Raw genomic sequence first — 18,312 nt, 5'->3', positions numbered from 1 at the left:
AGTGTATATGATATCTTAAAAGATGTGTTGTTCATTCAAACACAGAGAAAATTTGCAGTGACGGGCTAAAAAATCCAAAGGCCAAATTCAAAAAGCCAAAATCTTGCACATCTTTTTCAGCTAAAAGCGATAATCCTGCATGTTTTGTTTGTTTTTGCTAACCAGATAGAGTGTAAATGGAACTATTTTAGAATGTTCATACAGGATTTACTATTTACACTACTAGTACTCTTACAGAGCATTACTATTAATAGTGAGCTATTTACACTACTATAGAGCGTAAATACAAGTTTTTAACTGGACGAAAAGCCGCACTTCTTCTCTTTTACAGATTAACAATTGAAGCTGGGATACATCTTAATATATTTATAAGTAAATGTCCACAGACAACTTCTCGCCTAGAGCATTTTCCACTTCGATTCATAACAACCTGCACCTAACAGGTGAACTACAGGTAAGCGTTTTTTTCTACTCTGGCCACGAAAACAACGACAAATCAGTGAATTTGCGCTTCTAAGCACCCATATCAACAACTATCGAACAGGTTAATTGCAAAGCGCAGAAGTGCTTCAAATCTCTATTTTTTACATCTTGGTCTTAGTTTGCTACAGTTTTTGCTAGTTTGCTTGCGTCTTAGCTTTTTCGTTACTTTTTTTGGTATCGAACTGGTCGCTATGACGTTAAAACTCTTAATAACACCGGTCAGTTTTCAAAATCTACAACTAGCAATTAGAAGGTAAAGCATAAAGCTAACAATTAGAAGGCAAAGCATAAAGTCTGACTCTTCATTTTCATCTGTGATGTATGTTTTATGTTAGTCCCTTGTCCTTTAAGGAAAGAAAAGCAAATCGTTTTCGCTGTTGAACAGCAGAAAGAGTTTTCAGTCCAAATCCTTTTCCTTTTTCCAAATTCCTTTTAAATTTTTTATAGACCGCTTTGTTCATAGCCAACGGACTATGACCAAAGAGATCTACAACATAGAAATGTACAATACTATTTTGTATTCCTTTTGTATTTGTTAATCTATATCCTGGATGTTTCTTTCTTGTTTAGTTTTGTTTGTAATTTATTAGTTGATTAAAAGTTGCTGCCTCTCAAAAAATGCAAAACTACTCGTATTTTTTCATAATACAGAATATTATGATAAAGATCATGGCCACTAAAAATAAAATATATTTTAGACAAAACAGGGTTTTCCTTTGTTTGGAATGAAGGTAGAGGACCAACGGATATAAATGCAAATTGGGAGAATGAGATTAAGATAGTACTAGAGAATAAAATGATTCAAAAATAGAGTGAGGAGAAAAAATTCAGAAACATTAAAGTTTTATAAGGATGTTAAGGTGGTCTATGGGCAGGAGTTCTACTTTAAGCTAAATTTACCAGGTAGATCTTTGACGCTGTGGATGCAGCTCAGGGATAACTGCCTGCCAATTAGTGCAAGATTTAAAAGATATTCTGAAGAAAGATGTTCAATGGAGACAGATATACTTGCCCGCTTTGCAGATTTTAAGAGGATTATTTAGTGCATTGCTTAAGCTGGTAAAAGGGACTCTCTATAATAAGGGAAGGGATATTTGGAAATAATGAGTTGATACTTCCAGGTGTCTTAAATAGTAGGTCACCTCAGTTTATTTGTAGAGTAGCAAGGCATCTGGAAATTTTTTTTAAAAGAAAAAATAATAATAAATAAATAAATAAAAAAAAAACAATTCAGTACAAAGTAAATGTAATGTTTTATTTATGTCTTTTTCCGAGTTTTAAGAGTTCTTTTAAAGGACCTTTGTTTCAAGTATTAAGTATTAGTATTAGGTTAATGCAGTGTTTCATTTAAGCGGTTTATGATGATCGCTGATCAAAATTTATGGTATTTGTGTCTTTCGTTTATGTTTTTGTACTGTGTTCTTGCTGTGTATTTGGCTTTAAAATAAACTTATCTATCTATCTATCAATTAATTTTGTCTCTGTTTTAATAATTTCTAATCCCAAAGGCTCTACAAAATTTGTTCAGTTACAAGAAGTATAAAGCGTCTAATTTAATACATTTATAAACTATCGAACATAACGAATTAATTTTAAAAACTACGAAAATGACACGTAGGCAGGAGGAGGCAGTCTTTGGGTCTGACGCTCTCGTTGAAATATTAGAAAAAATTGCCTGCTTTTTTACATTTTCCTAATTAGAAAGTTACAATGAAACTTCACAAAACAGGACGTCAGGACAGACTCGAACATTATTTTCAGCGATTAACACAATTCTTCAGAAACACTGAAGAATTCCTGAACTTTCTAATATAATATTTTATTAAGCATGCTAGACAAATTTCAAGAAGCCCACGATAAGATATCTGTTAATATGCTTAACTTTGTGACTCAGAAAATTTACAGTCCAATTCACTTGTCCAGGATTAAGGTCAATAAATTCGTCAACGATTCTGACAAAAAAAAAGAATAAATAAACAAATCAGATAAAGTTTTTTATGCTTTGTAAAGCAGAATCTTTCTGAACAATACAATGATATATGTCTTACTTAGTATTCCACTTTTTGTTATGGCTGGGAGTTGACACCACAAAGTTCGGCCACCATCGGCAGATGGTTCAGCTAACTCCATAGCAGACGGTTGTTTTCCACAATTTTCACCTTCACAGGATGTTGTCTTTTCCGTACCTTCTTCTACTGGATGAATTACTTCATAGTCATCTTCTTCGGAATCTTCTTCGTCAAGAATAGTCCTCTAAAAGAAACCAACGAAAAGATTGAAGTACATTTCCTTGACAACAGTACTGTTTTCTAATCCTAAATAGTCTTCAAAAAATTATTAAAAAGGTGCCAGTAAAATATAGACCGTTTCTTTCTTTTTTGCTAATCTGTTAAATATCTGTAAATGACGTGACGAATTTTTACAATATGTCTACTCTTTTGTTTTGATATAACAAGACTTACTTTTTGTATTGACATCCTCTTTGTGAGTGTTGGATCCTCGATGTATATTTTTTTTTATTATTAAAAAAAAAAATTTAAGTAGGTGGTGCAGAGAAAAAGGAATTTTCGGACATTCACCAGTGAATGTCGACATTAACCAGATTTCGGAGGTTCACGGTAACAGCTCCAAAAAGCCAAACGTTCCACTCTCCTATCAATTTTGTAATTGCTAAGTCAGTAAAACTTCGAAGAAAAGAAAACTTACGATGGCGTCAACTACTCTGCTTTAGGCTACCATATTTTTATTATCTTTCACAAACCATGAAACTCGATATTCGAAACAAAAAGCGAGAGACTCTAGAAATTTTTGAAAATAGCCACGGCTTTTACAGAGACATTGATGAATCAAAATAAGCAAATATAGGGCACTGTTATCAACAACCTGAGAAAATTGTCTTTGCAGTTGAAACCACCGACAAGATTTTTTTTTTCTCGGCAGTCCAAACGGCGGTCATCCATTGGCGAATCTTTCAAAATTATAACCATACCAAATTAATCAAGGCTATTAAGCTTCATCGGTTTTTATCTACCATATATTTTTTTTTCCTTGTCAGTAGACTATTGCAGTAAGTGAACAATTCTGATGATGATATCGCATTGTTCTCGTTAAAATTATTGCTTGAAAATCCCTCCAACAGTTTGAAGATCCAAAGTTGAGCTCAAAAGCCATTTTTAGTTTGTTACTAGCTGTTGGGGTGGCGCTTCGCGCCACCCCAACACCTAGTGGGTGGGGGCTAGTTGGTGGGTAGCCCCCCCCCCAAGCCCCTCCGCGCGCGTAAGTCGTTACGCGCCATATTAGTTACGCGCCATTGTAGTTGTGTCCCACCTGTGAATATATATATATATATATATATATATATATATATATATATATATATATATGTTTTTAAATACTTAAAACTTGCGAATATACAACATTCTTTGCTGTCCCATTGTCTGTGCATATTAATAGATTGTCAGGTTTACCGACTCTTGAACATGCAACATATAATTGTCCATGGGAAAAACAATCCGTATTCAGATCTATACCTCATGATTCTAATGATTGCCCTTGAGTTTTGTTGAGGGTGATTGCTAATCGAACATTCCCTGTGTCACCGTCGTCATTTATATATCCCCCTGTGCCCCCCGGCATCCCCGTTGTAGTTGTGTCCCTGTGTCCCGGTCGTCATTTATATTCCCTGTGTCCCGGTCGTCATTTGTGTCCCGGTGTCCCAGTATGTGATTTCTCTTTGAGTGTCCCGGGCGTCATTTATATTCCTTGTATCCCGGTGTCCCGGTCGTCATTTGTGTCCCGGTGTCCCGGTCTGTATATACATTCGTTTTTGAATTGGTCTTTTTTTTAGTTTTTAGTTTTTTACCTTTTTTTTAGTTTTTTTAGTTATACCTCATGATTCTAATGATTGCCCTTGAGCTTTGTTGATGGTAATTGCTAATCGAACATTCCCTGTGTCCCCATCGTCATTTATATATCCCCCTGTGCCCCCCGGCGTCCCCGTTGTAGTTTTGTCCCTGTGTCCCGGTCGTCATTTATATTCCCTGTGTCCCGGTCGTCATTTGTATCCCGGTGTCCCGGTCTGTATATACATTCGTTTTTGAAATGGTATATGATGAAATAAATTTTTGTATTTTTCCCCTTTTTTCATTTTAGTTTTTTTTATTTATTTTTTTTTTAGTTTTTTTTTCTCCTTTATTTTTCATTTTTTTTTCTTTTTTTCTTTTTTTTTTCTTTTTTTTCTTTTTTTTCTTTTTTTTCTTTTTTTTTCTTTTTTTTTCTTTTTTTTTCTTTTTTTTCTTTTTTTTTTCTTTTTTTTTCTTTTTTTTCTTTTTTTTTCTTTTTTTTCTTTTTTTTCTTTTTTTTTCTTTTTTTTCTTTTTTTTCTTTTTTTTTCTTTTTTTTTCTTTTTTTTCTTTTTTTTTCTTTTTTTTTCTTTTTTTTTCTTTTTTTTTTTTTTTTTTTTTTTTTTTTTTTTTTTTTTCTTTTTTTTTCTTTTTTTTTCTTTTTTTTTCTTTTTTTTTCTTTTTTTTTCTTTTTTTTCTTTTTTTTTCTTTTTTTTTTCTTTTTTTTTTCTTTTTTAGTTTTTTTAGTTTTTTAGCTTTTTAGTTTTTATATTAGTTTTTAGTTTTTTTTTCTTTTTAGTTTTTTTGTAGTTTTTACCTTTTTTTAGTTTTTTTAGTTTTTTTACTTATGTCCTGGTCGTCATTTATACTCCCTGTGTCTCGGTCGTCATTTGTGTCCGGTGCTTTGTTGATGGTGATTGCTAATCGAACATTCCTTGTGTCCCGGTCGCTTTCTCTTTGAGTGTCCCGGTCGTCATTTATATTCCCTATGTGCCGGTGTCCCGGTCGTCATTTGTGTCCCGATGTCCCGGTCTGTAATTTCGTCAGTCGAAAACATGACGTCAGTCGACACACAAACATGACGTCACTCGACAGATACCCACACACACAGACAACTTATTTTTATATAAATAGATAAATCAGGGTAGCTTAAGACAGTAAGTTAAAGCTAAAAAAAAATACTGACTTCATCGTTAAGGGATTTTCGTAAATATTTAATAAGGTACTTAATGTTGTCATCGTGGAGTTCTAATGATATTTTTTTTTCCCTTTCAATTTTTCACTAATATAGTCACCTTGTTTATGTCTAATTTTTATCATCTCAGTCATTTTTTTCTGCATTTGAATGTTTTAATACGGTCAAGTTCAACAATCTTTTTTTCTAGGCAATATATCCCCCCGCCCAGTCTAAAACGCACATAATACTGCTGAGCTAAGTAGAATTAACAACACAATATTAGGCTATATCTGCTTTTTCAAATTTTTCTTTATTATTATTTCAAAGAATAGTTTTGAAACTAGTAAAAAAATTACCACTAATTTAAAAATAGTGGAAAAGTATTGCTGAAAGCACGGCAACAATCTATATTACTTGTTTATTTAATAAGCTTCCTTACTTACTCCTATTTTACGACGAACAGAATGTATTTTCTATGATGAAATAAAAATCTTGATTGATAATGTTTTGACTAAGATTACACCTCTATTAATACAAATTTAAGCATTGTATAAAAGACTTACGTCAAGGATACCAGCTGTGTAGAATTGGTACAGTGGCTCAGAAGAAAATTGACTTTTTTTATAGTCATCTTCGTCTTCGTAATCTGAAGAGCTTTCATGGTTAATACCATCCTCTTCCGACTCTCTGGCTTTTAATTCTTGTTCTATGGAAACAACTAAGTCATTTTCGTCAAATTTCGTTGTACCTGTACTTGGAACGGGAGGAGGGGAGTAATGAGGAGGATCCTCGAAACAAAAATCTTTTAGCTCCGACTTGGTGCAAGGATGCGGCAAGGCTGAGATACTCTCTTCTCTTACAGGAGGTGGTGGTGGGGAAGCTTTCAAAAGTTGCGATTCTTTGTTTTCTACTTTCTTCAAAACTAATACACTTTTTTCAACATCTTGAACTGTACTTCGATCATCTGAGTTTGGTTTTTGTACATTATTCGTGGGAGGGGGAGGGGGTGCGGTTTTTGGTCGGGCAACATCATATGCTGATGATGGACGACGGCCTTTTTGTCCTATTGAAGTTTTGGCAGAAGAGTCTGGACTTTTTGAAGGGTTGCTGCAAAGACTCTTGTTGCTTCCATTGGATCGCTGACTATCGCTGTCCTCTTTGTTAAAAAACCTAGAAAAAATAGGAATTCATGCCAAAAACTTTCTGTTTTATTAATCACCTTCCTGTTTTAACAAACCATTCTCACTATTTGTCCATTAACTCCATCAACCTACTTTGTGTTACAATCATTTGAAATGCCTGCAATTTTCTGTACTACCCTCGGCCAAGGCACCACTACCATTTTTTTCCATAGTCATCTGAACAAATTGTGACGTCCTGATTCACTTCTTAAAGATTCAATCCTTTTTATCGGCCTTTTAATCAAGTATGTATGCTTGTCTGGACGAGAACCCTGGTCTTTCATGAGAGATTTCTGATAAGACAGAGACTATACAGAAAAGGTTTATGAGAATAATTTCTAACATCTGTACAGTAACTTATCTATACCTTAAAAGGAGAACTAAACTCGGAACTATTGAGAATGAAAGAGCCGATCAATGACTTTATATAACAACGAATGCACTTTTAAACGTTTTAACCGGAAATTAGTTCTAAAAATTATTGTCTCTTTAGACCTCGACTTCCCCCTCCAGCATTTAAAGCGATTCTCATGTTATCCCAACTTTATTGCTCCACCTAGAGGTGAGCTGACAAAAGTGTCAGGGAGCCTGATGGCACCTGAACCCCTTAAAGAAATAAGCATAATAACACGCATGTGCGTTCCCTTAAAGTTCTAACAAATTATAGCCGCCCCGCAGCTATTCAAGTTTCCATATGTCCTTGGTATTTCTCGATTTCTTTTCTAATGCAAAAAATAAACTTAGGCAACTACAAATTCAGATTTTTAATGAAAGAGATATCATGAATAATTTTTGAAACCAACGTCTATTTTGAACAATGAACAATCTTTGTCCAATCCAAGGGGCCAAGTAACCCCCCCCCCCCCGCACACAGATGACCATGTATTTATAAACGCATACAATCAAACAAAGATATAAAAACAGTAATGTTGCTTATTTTTAGACAATTTTTTTTTACTATGGATATTACAAATAATTATAAACTAGCATAAAAGATGCCCAATAAGCAGAGAAAAGAAAACTAACAGCTATCAAACCAATCTTTCAACAATCAAGATGCAACAACTTGTGAAACTCTTTGTCTGAAAATAAAAGAAAGCAAATACATCATATGGCATACAAATCTTTAATAATATAGTTAACCTGTCGGACTTAATAAATCGAAAAGGAAACTCTATTATACTATAAAAGGATCGCAGTATATTAGTTTAATGCTGATAAATTAATTACGGCAAGAACAGTGACAATTAAACTGATTAAGATCACATAAAAAAAAAGATGTCACCCTGATCAAAGCATTACACGCACTGGATAGGACAGATAACCATATACGTGGCCGACGTCAAGAGTGGTTTAAACTTTCCCCTTTTCATTGAGTGCCGTACCAGACTTTTGTAAGGGTGGAAATTCAGTATTTCAGGTACAGGGTCTAAAATTTAAGTTGAAATTAATGGATTGTGATCAAATTATTCGGAGACAAGGGTAGCTGGTTATGAAGTCAGTTCAATTTTAGGTTCATTGTTAATATACGATACGAATTTCATCGTGTGTTAGCAACGCCTAGAGCTGTTTACCGAACTGTTTGTTGAAACTTACTGTAAGTAGGGAGCGACTCGAGCTAATAGTAACTGAAAAAACTTTTTTTTTTATTTAATCGCCATAAAAAGTTAATTCTTCTGATGCTTGTGTTGTTATCAAAGTGAAGAGTTAAACTAAAACGCCGTTCAACTCAACTCTCGTTTGAAAAAACCTGTATTAAACTCAACCCCCTTTTAACTCAGCCCCCGAGCAACTCAACCCTCATTCACCTCAAAGCCTGTGCAGTTCTACCCTCATTTAACTTGATCCCATTTTACTCAACCCCAATGCAACAACTTCCATTTGACTCAAACCCATTTAACTAAAACCCCATGCATTCAACCCAAATTCAATTAAACCTCTCCAACAAGTTAAGCTAGGTCAAGTTAGACCCACAAACAGTTCGGTAAATAGTTATATGCGTGGCTAAGACAAGATGAAATTCATATCATATGTTAACATCTAAAGGATAAAATGCTAACAAAAAAAATAAATAAAAGAAGTACTATTAGATTCCTTATTTTATGTTTTCAAACCCAATATAATTTTTTTCAGTATAATTATTGCTTTTCTAATAATGCCCCTCCAACCCCTGATAATCCAAGATACAGCCCCTGGATATATATATATATATATATATATATATATATATATATATATATATATATATATATATATATATATATATATATATATATATATATATATACATAAACCTAAGAGATAACACTAAAACAATGAGATCTTTATTTCATAATTGCACAACCTTTCTGTTGATCAGATTATCATGTTACCTTCCACTGTTATCCATATTTTTAAATCATTTAAAATAGTATGTTAAGCCAAAATTGTATTGAATTCTTTTGATGAAAGCTTTTCACAGTTTCAAAGATGTGTGAAAAGCAGTCAATAAAGAAGACATGACGTATCAAGAGGATGCAAAACAGCGGGATATCTGGGGCCATCAGGGGGAGGGGCAGGGAGTCCATTGTCAGGAAAACAACCATATAATAATATACGATAATATTTGGTAAGAGCATAAAACAAAGAGCCTAATGGTACTAATTTATTTTATAAGCTTGTTTCCACTAGATATATTCAACGACAAAAAAAATTAACGAATGAGTTTGTATTGAATGGGAGTTGGGCTGTATAGGGATTGAGTTACATGGGATTGAATTGAACGTATTTTGAGTTGAGTGGAGGTTGAGTTAAATGGGGTTGACTTCGATTAGGGTTGAGTTGATCGGGGATTGATTAAACGGGATTTGAGTTTAAGGAGGGTTGATTTGAACCGGGTTGAGTGAAACGGAGATTTAGTTACATGCTCACTTTGATAACAACTCACTTTGATATACATCAAAAGATTAGCTTTTTATGGCGATTAAATAAAAAAAGATTTTTCAACTGAAAGTAAGGAGCAACATCAAAACTAAACTAACAAAATTACTCCCTGCATGAGAGGGGCTGCCCCTTCCTCCATCCCTTGCTCATTACGCTAAAATTAATTAGTGCTTTAAAAAGCTTCTTATTCCGTCTCAACGGCCCTTGTGTTTCGGAGTCGTTCTTAAAGAATTGTGACAAAATTTAATTTTTAGCGTGAACAGTAAGGGATTCGAGAGGAGGAAGCCCCCCTCAAACACGGAATAATTTCTGTTATTTTTAAGTTGCAATGTTGTTAATTACTTTCAGTAACGAAAGAACCTGTTATCTTTTTTTTAATTTCTAATATTTTTTCAAATCATACCCAGGCCTAACCAAGATATGATGTGGGGTACCTGTCCTATGAGCCTCAGATTACTTGCTAATAAATTCTATATACTAACTACAGTATACTGTTATCAGTTTTCCTCAGTTTTTTTCACTTAAGCCTTTCCAGTTTTTCTGCTTAAGAATTAAATTTTGGATTGTTATTAAAAATTTGACAAAATGAACATTTAGTCAAAATTTTTGATGAGTAGTAAGTTTGTTGTAAGTCCTTAGCAATACTTTTACGGCAAAATTTCGGGTGGACGGAAGGGGGTATTATTGTTTATTCACAAGGATATTCGGCGTGTTAAAGCGCTCTTTTCGTATCCCCCCACACAAAATGACCCACCACCCTTCCTTTATAATAGGCGATGCGCAATTATGCATCACTAAACATAATTCCGAGAAAAATCAAGGGAATCAACTTACCTAAATCGAGCGTTAAGATAAATGTTCATATTAACCTTAGATCTTCTATGAGCTAAGTGATTTTTCAGGTACAAATGTGCCACCGTGTGGCATTAATTCCATTGCAACTGGGAAACTAAATATACTTTTGATACTTTTTGATACTTTTGAAGCGAATGAATATTTCGGAATTTTCAATTGATAGCAGCTTATTCCTCTTTTGGGCAAAATCTTAACACGATTATCCTTCGGGGAAAAAAACAAAAAAGGACAAGCAAACACACATCCGTGATCTTTCTTCTAGAAAATAAATGCTAAAGTCCACATTTTTGTAGATAGGAGCTTGAAACCTCTACAGTAGGGATATCTGATATGATGAATCTAATGGTGTGATTTTCATTGGGTTTGTTTTCCTCCTTTCCCAAAATTCAGTCAAATTTTCTCAGGGTCATAGATTTTGATGGGTAACATTCATCTTAGTGAAAAACCCGATTCTGTTGATGTAACAAATGCTATCAAAATACCCTTCTTAGGGTTTCGGATACTATTGACCGAATCACTCCTTGCTCACAGATGAACCAGGGAAAACTTGCCCTGTTCTCAAACAAGGAAAATAACTCAAAAGCGCAAGTGACGATGACGAAAAAAAATATCACTAAAACTCAGCACAACATCCCTAGAGTGGAGGTGTCAAGCCCCTATTTACAAAAATGTAAGATTGTGTATTTTTCCCGAGCAGGATGGAGTAGGATGCATGCTTGTTTTTGTTTTTTTTTTCAAGGGTTATTGTATCCAGCTAATCGCACTAGATTATCAGGAGAAGGCTCATTCAAATGGAAATTTAAGGTGCTTAGTGTTCTTTTTAAGTAGCAATAAGAATGTTCGGCAATAAAGTGACATTTGCTGCCATTCTGGGGCGCAAAAGAAAAGTTTCTGCATCAAAATAATATATATATATATATATATATATATATATATATATATATATATATATATATATATATATATATATATATATATATATATATATATATATATATATATGTTGATGCAGAGTAGAGCTGAGAGGAACTATAAAATCTCCACTGTTATCAGCCCGATTTAAAATGGATTAGAACCTACACATTCCTTGAAATTGGGGTAATAATTGAAAACATCTGGTTTTTATAAGGTTACTGTGACCAGAAAAAGAGATCAGAATGAAAAATTATTCTTAAGTTGCCAATCTTACAAACAAATGAACTAGAATTGTAGAAAACCAATACCAGAACCTACGAAGAAGACAGTATATGTAGTCGAGAAAATGAGGAAAAAGCTGGAAAAGAAACAATATCTTTATTTATTAAATAATAAAGCAAGTTGGAGCAGCATTGAAAGTTAAAACGAGCAGAAATTATTACATATATGATGGGCTTGTCCTCTCCTCAACACCTCGTTCTTTACGATAAAGTTTTTTAGTAATTCTGAAAAAGCTTCTAATTGTTTCAGGAATCGGTTTTAAATAATTGGGACAAAATTCAAAGTTTAACATAAAGAACGAGATGTTGAGGAGGGGCAATCCCCTTCATATACGTGAGGATTTCTGTTCGTTTTAATTTTGTTCTTTACTTTCAGTTGAAAAACTTGTTTTTTCTTGAATTTCTGATCGTATTTTAAATTTAAATAACGCCAGGAAATCTGGCCTCACCTCCACGGAGAAATCCCCTCCATACGGAAATATCTCCAAGCCGTAATAACTCCACGCGTAAAATTGAGACGGAAAAGAGAAAGCAAGACATATAAAAATAATTTTGTACAGGAGTTCTGGAAAATTCCTCCAGTGTGAAATATCCCCTGACAAGTTCACCCCCTGGAAACTTCTCTTCCCATGAAAATTCCCCTGTGGGGAAACCCCCAGCATAAATACACCCCCCCCCCCCATCCGAAAATGTATGCATACTTCCCAACAACAAATATTATGCGTAAACAATGTTCACATTTTATAGATTAAAGACCTTTCCACTGGGACTTTAGGGGGGGGGGGCATGTTATATTCAAATGCATAGTTATAAGGCCTTTCAACGATAATGAACAAAATGGCTATCTTAGAATTTTGATCGGACAGTTTTGCAAAACAAAGGGCCGGGGGGCGTAGTTGCCCTCCAATCTTTTTGGTCATTCAAAAAGGGCACTATAACTTTTAATTTCCGCTCTAATGAGGCCTCTTTCGATATTCTAGGACCACTGGGTCGATACGATCGTGCAAATAGTAGAAAATTCCACATTTTTGAAAATACGGGGTTGAAACCTCTGACATAAGGTTCTCTGATGCACTGAATCTGATAATGGGATTTTCATTAAGGTTCTTTGACTTTTAAGGGGTGTTCCCCCCTTTGTGGAAAATCAGGCAACTTTTCTCAGGCTCTTAGCTTTTGATGCGTAATACTGAACTTAATGAAACTTATATATTTGAAATCAGAATAATAAACTGATTCTTTTGATGTACCTATCGTTATCAAAATACCGTTTTCTTACAGTTTCGGTTACTATTGAGTCGCGTCACTCCTTACTTAGAGTTCGTTACCACGATCTGTTAGTAACGAGCGATGCGGCTCATCAAAAGAATACATCAATACATCAAAAGAAACAAATTTTAATGCTTATTCAATATATGTAAAGTTCATCAAATTTAATGGTACCCATCAAAACAAGCCTGAGAAAATTTACCCAATTTTTGAAAAAGGGCGAAACACCCCCAAAACGTCAAGTGATCTTAATGAATATCAGTCCATCAGATTCAGCATACCAGGGAACCCTTCTGTAGAGGTTCCAAGCTCCTATGAACAAAAATATGGAATTTTGCATTCTTTGCAAGAAGAAAGATCACGGATCCGTGTTTATTTATTTTTTTTTTTTTTAGGGGTGATCATATCGAACCAGTGATCGTAGAAGACCGAGAAAAGGGCTCATTTAATCAGAAGTCAATAGTTCTAGTGCCTTTTTTAAGTGACCAAAAATATTGGAGGGGAGCTAGCCCCCTCACACACTCATTTTCCCCCAAAGTCACCCCATCAAAATTTTGAGATAGCTATTTTGTTCAGCATAGTCGGTAAATCTAATAACTAGGTCTTTGAGGATGACTTGACCCCCCCCCAGTCCCAGGGAACGGGCTGCTAGTTATATACTTTGCCTATCGTTTACATATAGTATTTGTTATTAGGATATATACAAATGTTTTAGGGGGGATTTTTCTGGTGGAGAGGGTCGGGGAGCTACGTAGGAGGATCTTTCCATGGAGAATTTTTCATGGGGGAAGGAAATTTCCATACAGGGGGCCCGATTTCCCAGCATTATTTAAAAAACGATCAAATTCAAGTTTTTTAACTGAAAGTAAGGAGCAACATTAAAATTTAAACGAACAGAAATTATTACCCATATGAGGAGGGTCTCCCCCCCCCCGTCAATACCTCGCTCTTTACACTAAAGTTTGTTTTAGTACTTTTAAAAGAGATATTTATTCTAACTAAATGGCCTTTGGGATTCATGAGTCATTCGTACAGAATTCGAACAAATTTCCAACTTTAGCATAAAGAGCCAGCTATTGACAAGGGGACGACCCCCTTCATATACGTAATAAATTTTGAGCGTTTTAAGTTGTAATGCTGCTCCTTACTTTCAGTTAAAAATGTGTTTTTATATTTAATTGGCAGTATAAAACAAAACTGCTTCAATGCGGGCTAGCCCTTGAATGGTATTTACAATGTCAAGGAAAGACGAAGATAATCAACAAGTGAATAATTGATGACAGGTTGATTATAAAGAACAGATGCTGAAGACATTGAAAATGGAAATACTCTAGCACCAAGAAAAGCAGTTTTTTAGCAGAAAACAATAAAGAATGAGAAACAGAACAATGGAACTAGAATTAAAACTACATTAATGGATGTATGGCTATTGGGTTACAGCTTCCGGTTGCATAGGGGTAAATGAATCTGGCGTCAAATGATCAAGCTTTTAAGAAATTTACATTTTTTTTCTGATCCGTACTTTATACTAGAGCTAAAATTTCACTGTTCTAAGACTTGTAAGGTAAGCAAACATGTTCTTTTTTAAATAAATGTACAAGGCACATATTTGTTTTAAGCAACCGCCACTGACAAAAATATAAATAGAATCTGATGTTTCGATTTGATAAATTGTCTGGATATTGCGCTTCTAATTCTTCTATTATTTCTCTTGTATTCCAGAAAAAAACAGTCATTTATTTTTCTACATTACCAAACATTGGAAAAAAAAACACTTAAAAAACTACATCGAGGTTATGATAAGCTCAAATATACCGGATAAAGGGTTTCCCAAGCTGTACAAATTGTAACTTATTATTTTGTAACTTAATATAAACTAATATTCTGGGATCTATAACTAAATTCTGTTATACATGATAGTCTAATTTCAAATATTCTGCCATGACATTTTGGCACAATTTTCCGTAAAATTGCACAGTTTTTCAACTGTTGTACAAGAAGTCCCTTTGGCAATTATTTAGCAAGTGATCAAAAAAATCCCTAGGGCGGATCTTGGATTTCGATGGCCCCAAAGAGGGCGGCTTATAACAAAAGGAAAAACACTTTAAGAAAAAAAATCTTAATGGAATGTTTTTCTCATTGTCAAAATTCCTTATAGCCTGCAAAAAAAAAAATATTTAGCGATTATGCCAACTTGAAGGACCTGATAAGGAAATCTGATTTGACAAGAGAAAAAGCAAAATTAATATTAAAGATAGAAGAAGTGGAGTTTAATAAAAGAATGACACTCAAATTTTGCAAAACCATGGTGTAAACATAATATCGTTTTTCTGTTATAGTGGCACTCTTGAAATTCGACCCAGCTCTAAATGGGTACCTGGAGAAATCTGGGGAAGGTAAACAGGAAGGGTGTGCGAAAGCACAGGATGGCTGGCCCCCAACCCCCCATTGCACTTCCTGGCTGAAGGGCCAAGAAACGGAGATCAGCACCGCCGGTACGGACTGTAAAGTCTAATGCCGTATCCTTTACCTTTATCCTTTACCTTTTAGGGAAATTAGGGAATTATAATTTTCAACCAAGATGAGGTTAATTTCTCTTTCAAATCAGTAGTTGTTTTACTGAAAATGAAAGAACTGTACTTTTGCTCACAAGATCTGTTAATTGGCTACTTTAGGCAAGTATTGTATCCATTATCGGAAAATTAATTTAGCCTTAAACAGTAGACAACAATAACTTTAATGAATAAACGAAAAAAAAACAAAACAATACACTATTAGGAGTTTGATTTCAGCAAGGCAAAGTACATTAAAATGAAAAACGAACAACCAATCGTTATCAAACAACTTTTGGTAACGATCTGTAAGCAAAGAGCGACGCTTGTTAATAGTGAATTAAACTCTAAAAAACTTTTTGATTACAATATGTACACTAAAGTTATTTGTTTTTCATGATGATTTTAGACATACAAAATTATTCATTTCAAGTTCACTCGTCAAAAGTTATTGCTATAAGGAAATTGCATAATATTAGAAAATAGGGGGAAAACAACCCTAACAAAGGTATAATATTTTAATGGAAACTGTCGGACGGTCTCAGGACAAAGATTTAAATTTCCCCTTATCCCCGATAAGAAGGAAAACCAAGGTTTTTGGCCCTTTTTTGGCCCCATTTTCGGCGACATTGGTGGAAATTAGAGTTCTCTTGAACTAAGGATTTACAACTGTAAAGTGACCATAGACAACGAAATTTTGGCCCATTTCCGGGTCCCCTAACACCCTTTCCCTGCAAAGAAAATATATGGTACACTGGGTCAGGGTACAATCCCCGAAATTTTCAAGCCGATTGAGATGCAAAGACAAAACATGTCTGCCTTTCTTCCTGTATAAAATCTATTTATAGGCAGTAGGCAATACGAATGGCCCTTTCCCTTAGGACTGTTTGGGTCGTGTTACCCCTGGAGGCACACTTATAGGAAGTTTCATATATTCTAAAAAGAAAGTATTTGAAAGTTTTGATCTGATACCATGGGAAATGTCAAGGGATAAAAAATGGCACGGGGGGTAACGGGTTACCCTAAGATCCCTTTTGACCTTAAAAAGGGCACTAAAACTTTCTATTTTCAATTAAATGATCCCAGTCCAAGTTTCTACGACGACCCCTTCTATAAACTACATAATTTCTGAAAAAAATTATTCAAGGGAGGCAATTTTTTCAAGTCACCACAAGTGCATTGGCTCTGATGATGTCCACTGAAGAATGATGGGGCTTACTTATTTGCATTTACTCTAAACAGTTCAAATATCTTGAAAGGCAGTTGGTAAATGAGACAATTGCAATAGCCAATTGAATCTGAAACATATTAAATTATGCATTTGCTGAACTTTAGCATAGAGAGGTAGATTGTGAAGGTAGACAGCCTCCCTCACATAGAAGATAATTCATGCTCATTTGAAATTCCAATGCAGCTCTCTGTTTTCATTTTTTTTTTTAATTCATTATATGGAGAGCCAGCCTTTAAAAAATCAAACAGACCTGAAAGACAAAGCAATGGTATACGATGGAAATGGAGAATGTTTAGTTTTTTTTTACCAACTTAAAAATGAAGGAAGAAAAAACGGCAAAATAGAGAAGAATATAGCTACTTACCCTGAGTCGTTCTTATCAATATCCTCAGTCACTGAAAGATAGAAAGTTGATTTCAATGTATCTTTCTTTTCACTTTTCTTTTTAAAATTTGAAAACTTCCACGTTCCTTTTTTCTGTTCATCACCGCCTTTTGAGATATCAGCAACACATGACTCACTGCTATTCAGATCACTGCTAACTCTTTGCTTGTCAATCAATCCTTCAGGGTCCATATTTAAGTTTCCTGCAAAAGTTTCAATTACGAAAAAACGTTGAACTGCACTGTTAAAACACATAACATAAAATTCGACTTAAAAAGGGGATAAGACGGAGTACAAAGGCAGGAACTGATTTGGTGAGGGAGAAACTCGTCAAAAGTTTGAAATAAAAGGAAATTAAGACAAATACTGCGAAAATCAAGATATTTTTGAATTGACTCTGATAAGCTACATAGTGGTTCAAATTACACAAAAACTTCAAGAAACTATTTTCACTAGTCTGTACCGTCACCGTCTGAGAAAATCAGGACGTTTGGGGGAGGGGAATATGGCTCAAAATACCCTAGATCACCTATGCAAGTGCATGATGGTGACCCATCCCTATAGAGCCTGAATTATGTAAGCACATCAATGTAAACTCCCGACTATTGTGACGGCTAGATGACAGAGGTGCATTTGCTAAATGTTTTCCACAGAAATTGCCTACAAATTGTTTTGGGTAGCCGACTGACAGACAGTGTCTCAAACAGTAAGCTCTACGAGAAATGTCGTTCAAGCCCGCTTTATAGGACTAGAATGAAAATAAGATTGAGATGGCTGAGTTGGAAACATTCTGCAGAAGAAGGCCGACAAACTGCCAAAGATCGTCCTTGTCAGTTAACCATCTAGGGCAAAATGAAAAGCAGGTAGCCCCCCAAGGGGATGAGAGGATGCCGTAAGGAAAGATTTAAGGGAAAGGGGAACTTCTTGGGAGGGAGTAAAGAGGGGGACTTTGGAAAGATTCGGATTGAGGAGGAGCGTGCGTAGTTGTGATGGCCCTAGGCAGCTTTTTTCTGTAGTTAGTTGTTAGTAGTAGCAGTAGTTGTGACGATTCCAAACGCCTATCCCGGGGTATTCGTAAGCGTAAAGTCGTTTTTCCTTCCTTATTTTTTTAAACCATGTTGTCCCTAGAGAATTGGTTCTTTGTTTTGCTAGTTAACCACTTATTAAGCTTATAGGTTAATCGTCTAATTGCTAAAAGAAGTTGCATATCAGCCTAAGGTGCCA

General features: G+C 34.7%; 1 protein-coding gene across 1 annotated transcript in view; it reads right to left on the bottom strand.

Annotated features, from left to right (window-relative positions):
• LOC136030240 (uncharacterized) overlaps positions 1-18,312 on the bottom strand; it is a 113,824-nt gene that overhangs the window by 19,035 nt on the left and 76,477 nt on the right. Inside the window, exons 8-10 of the mRNA XM_065709067.1 lie at positions 17,069-17,291; positions 6,065-6,671; positions 2,532-2,736 (exon numbers count right to left, since the gene is read on the bottom strand). Of these exons, the coding sequence (XP_065565139.1) occupies positions 2,532-2,736; positions 6,065-6,671; positions 17,069-17,291 (1,035 nt within the window). The remainder of the gene's footprint in view (positions 1-2,531; positions 2,737-6,064; positions 6,672-17,068; positions 17,292-18,312) is intronic.

Source organism: Artemia franciscana, chromosome 8 (assembly GCF_032884065.1).
Source record: "Artemia franciscana chromosome 8, ASM3288406v1, whole genome shotgun sequence".
NCBI lineage: Eukaryota > Metazoa > Arthropoda > Branchiopoda > Anostraca > Artemiidae > Artemia > Artemia franciscana.
The sequence above is the reverse complement of the archived record's forward strand: the minus strand, read 5'-3'. Positions and strand labels throughout refer to the sequence as shown.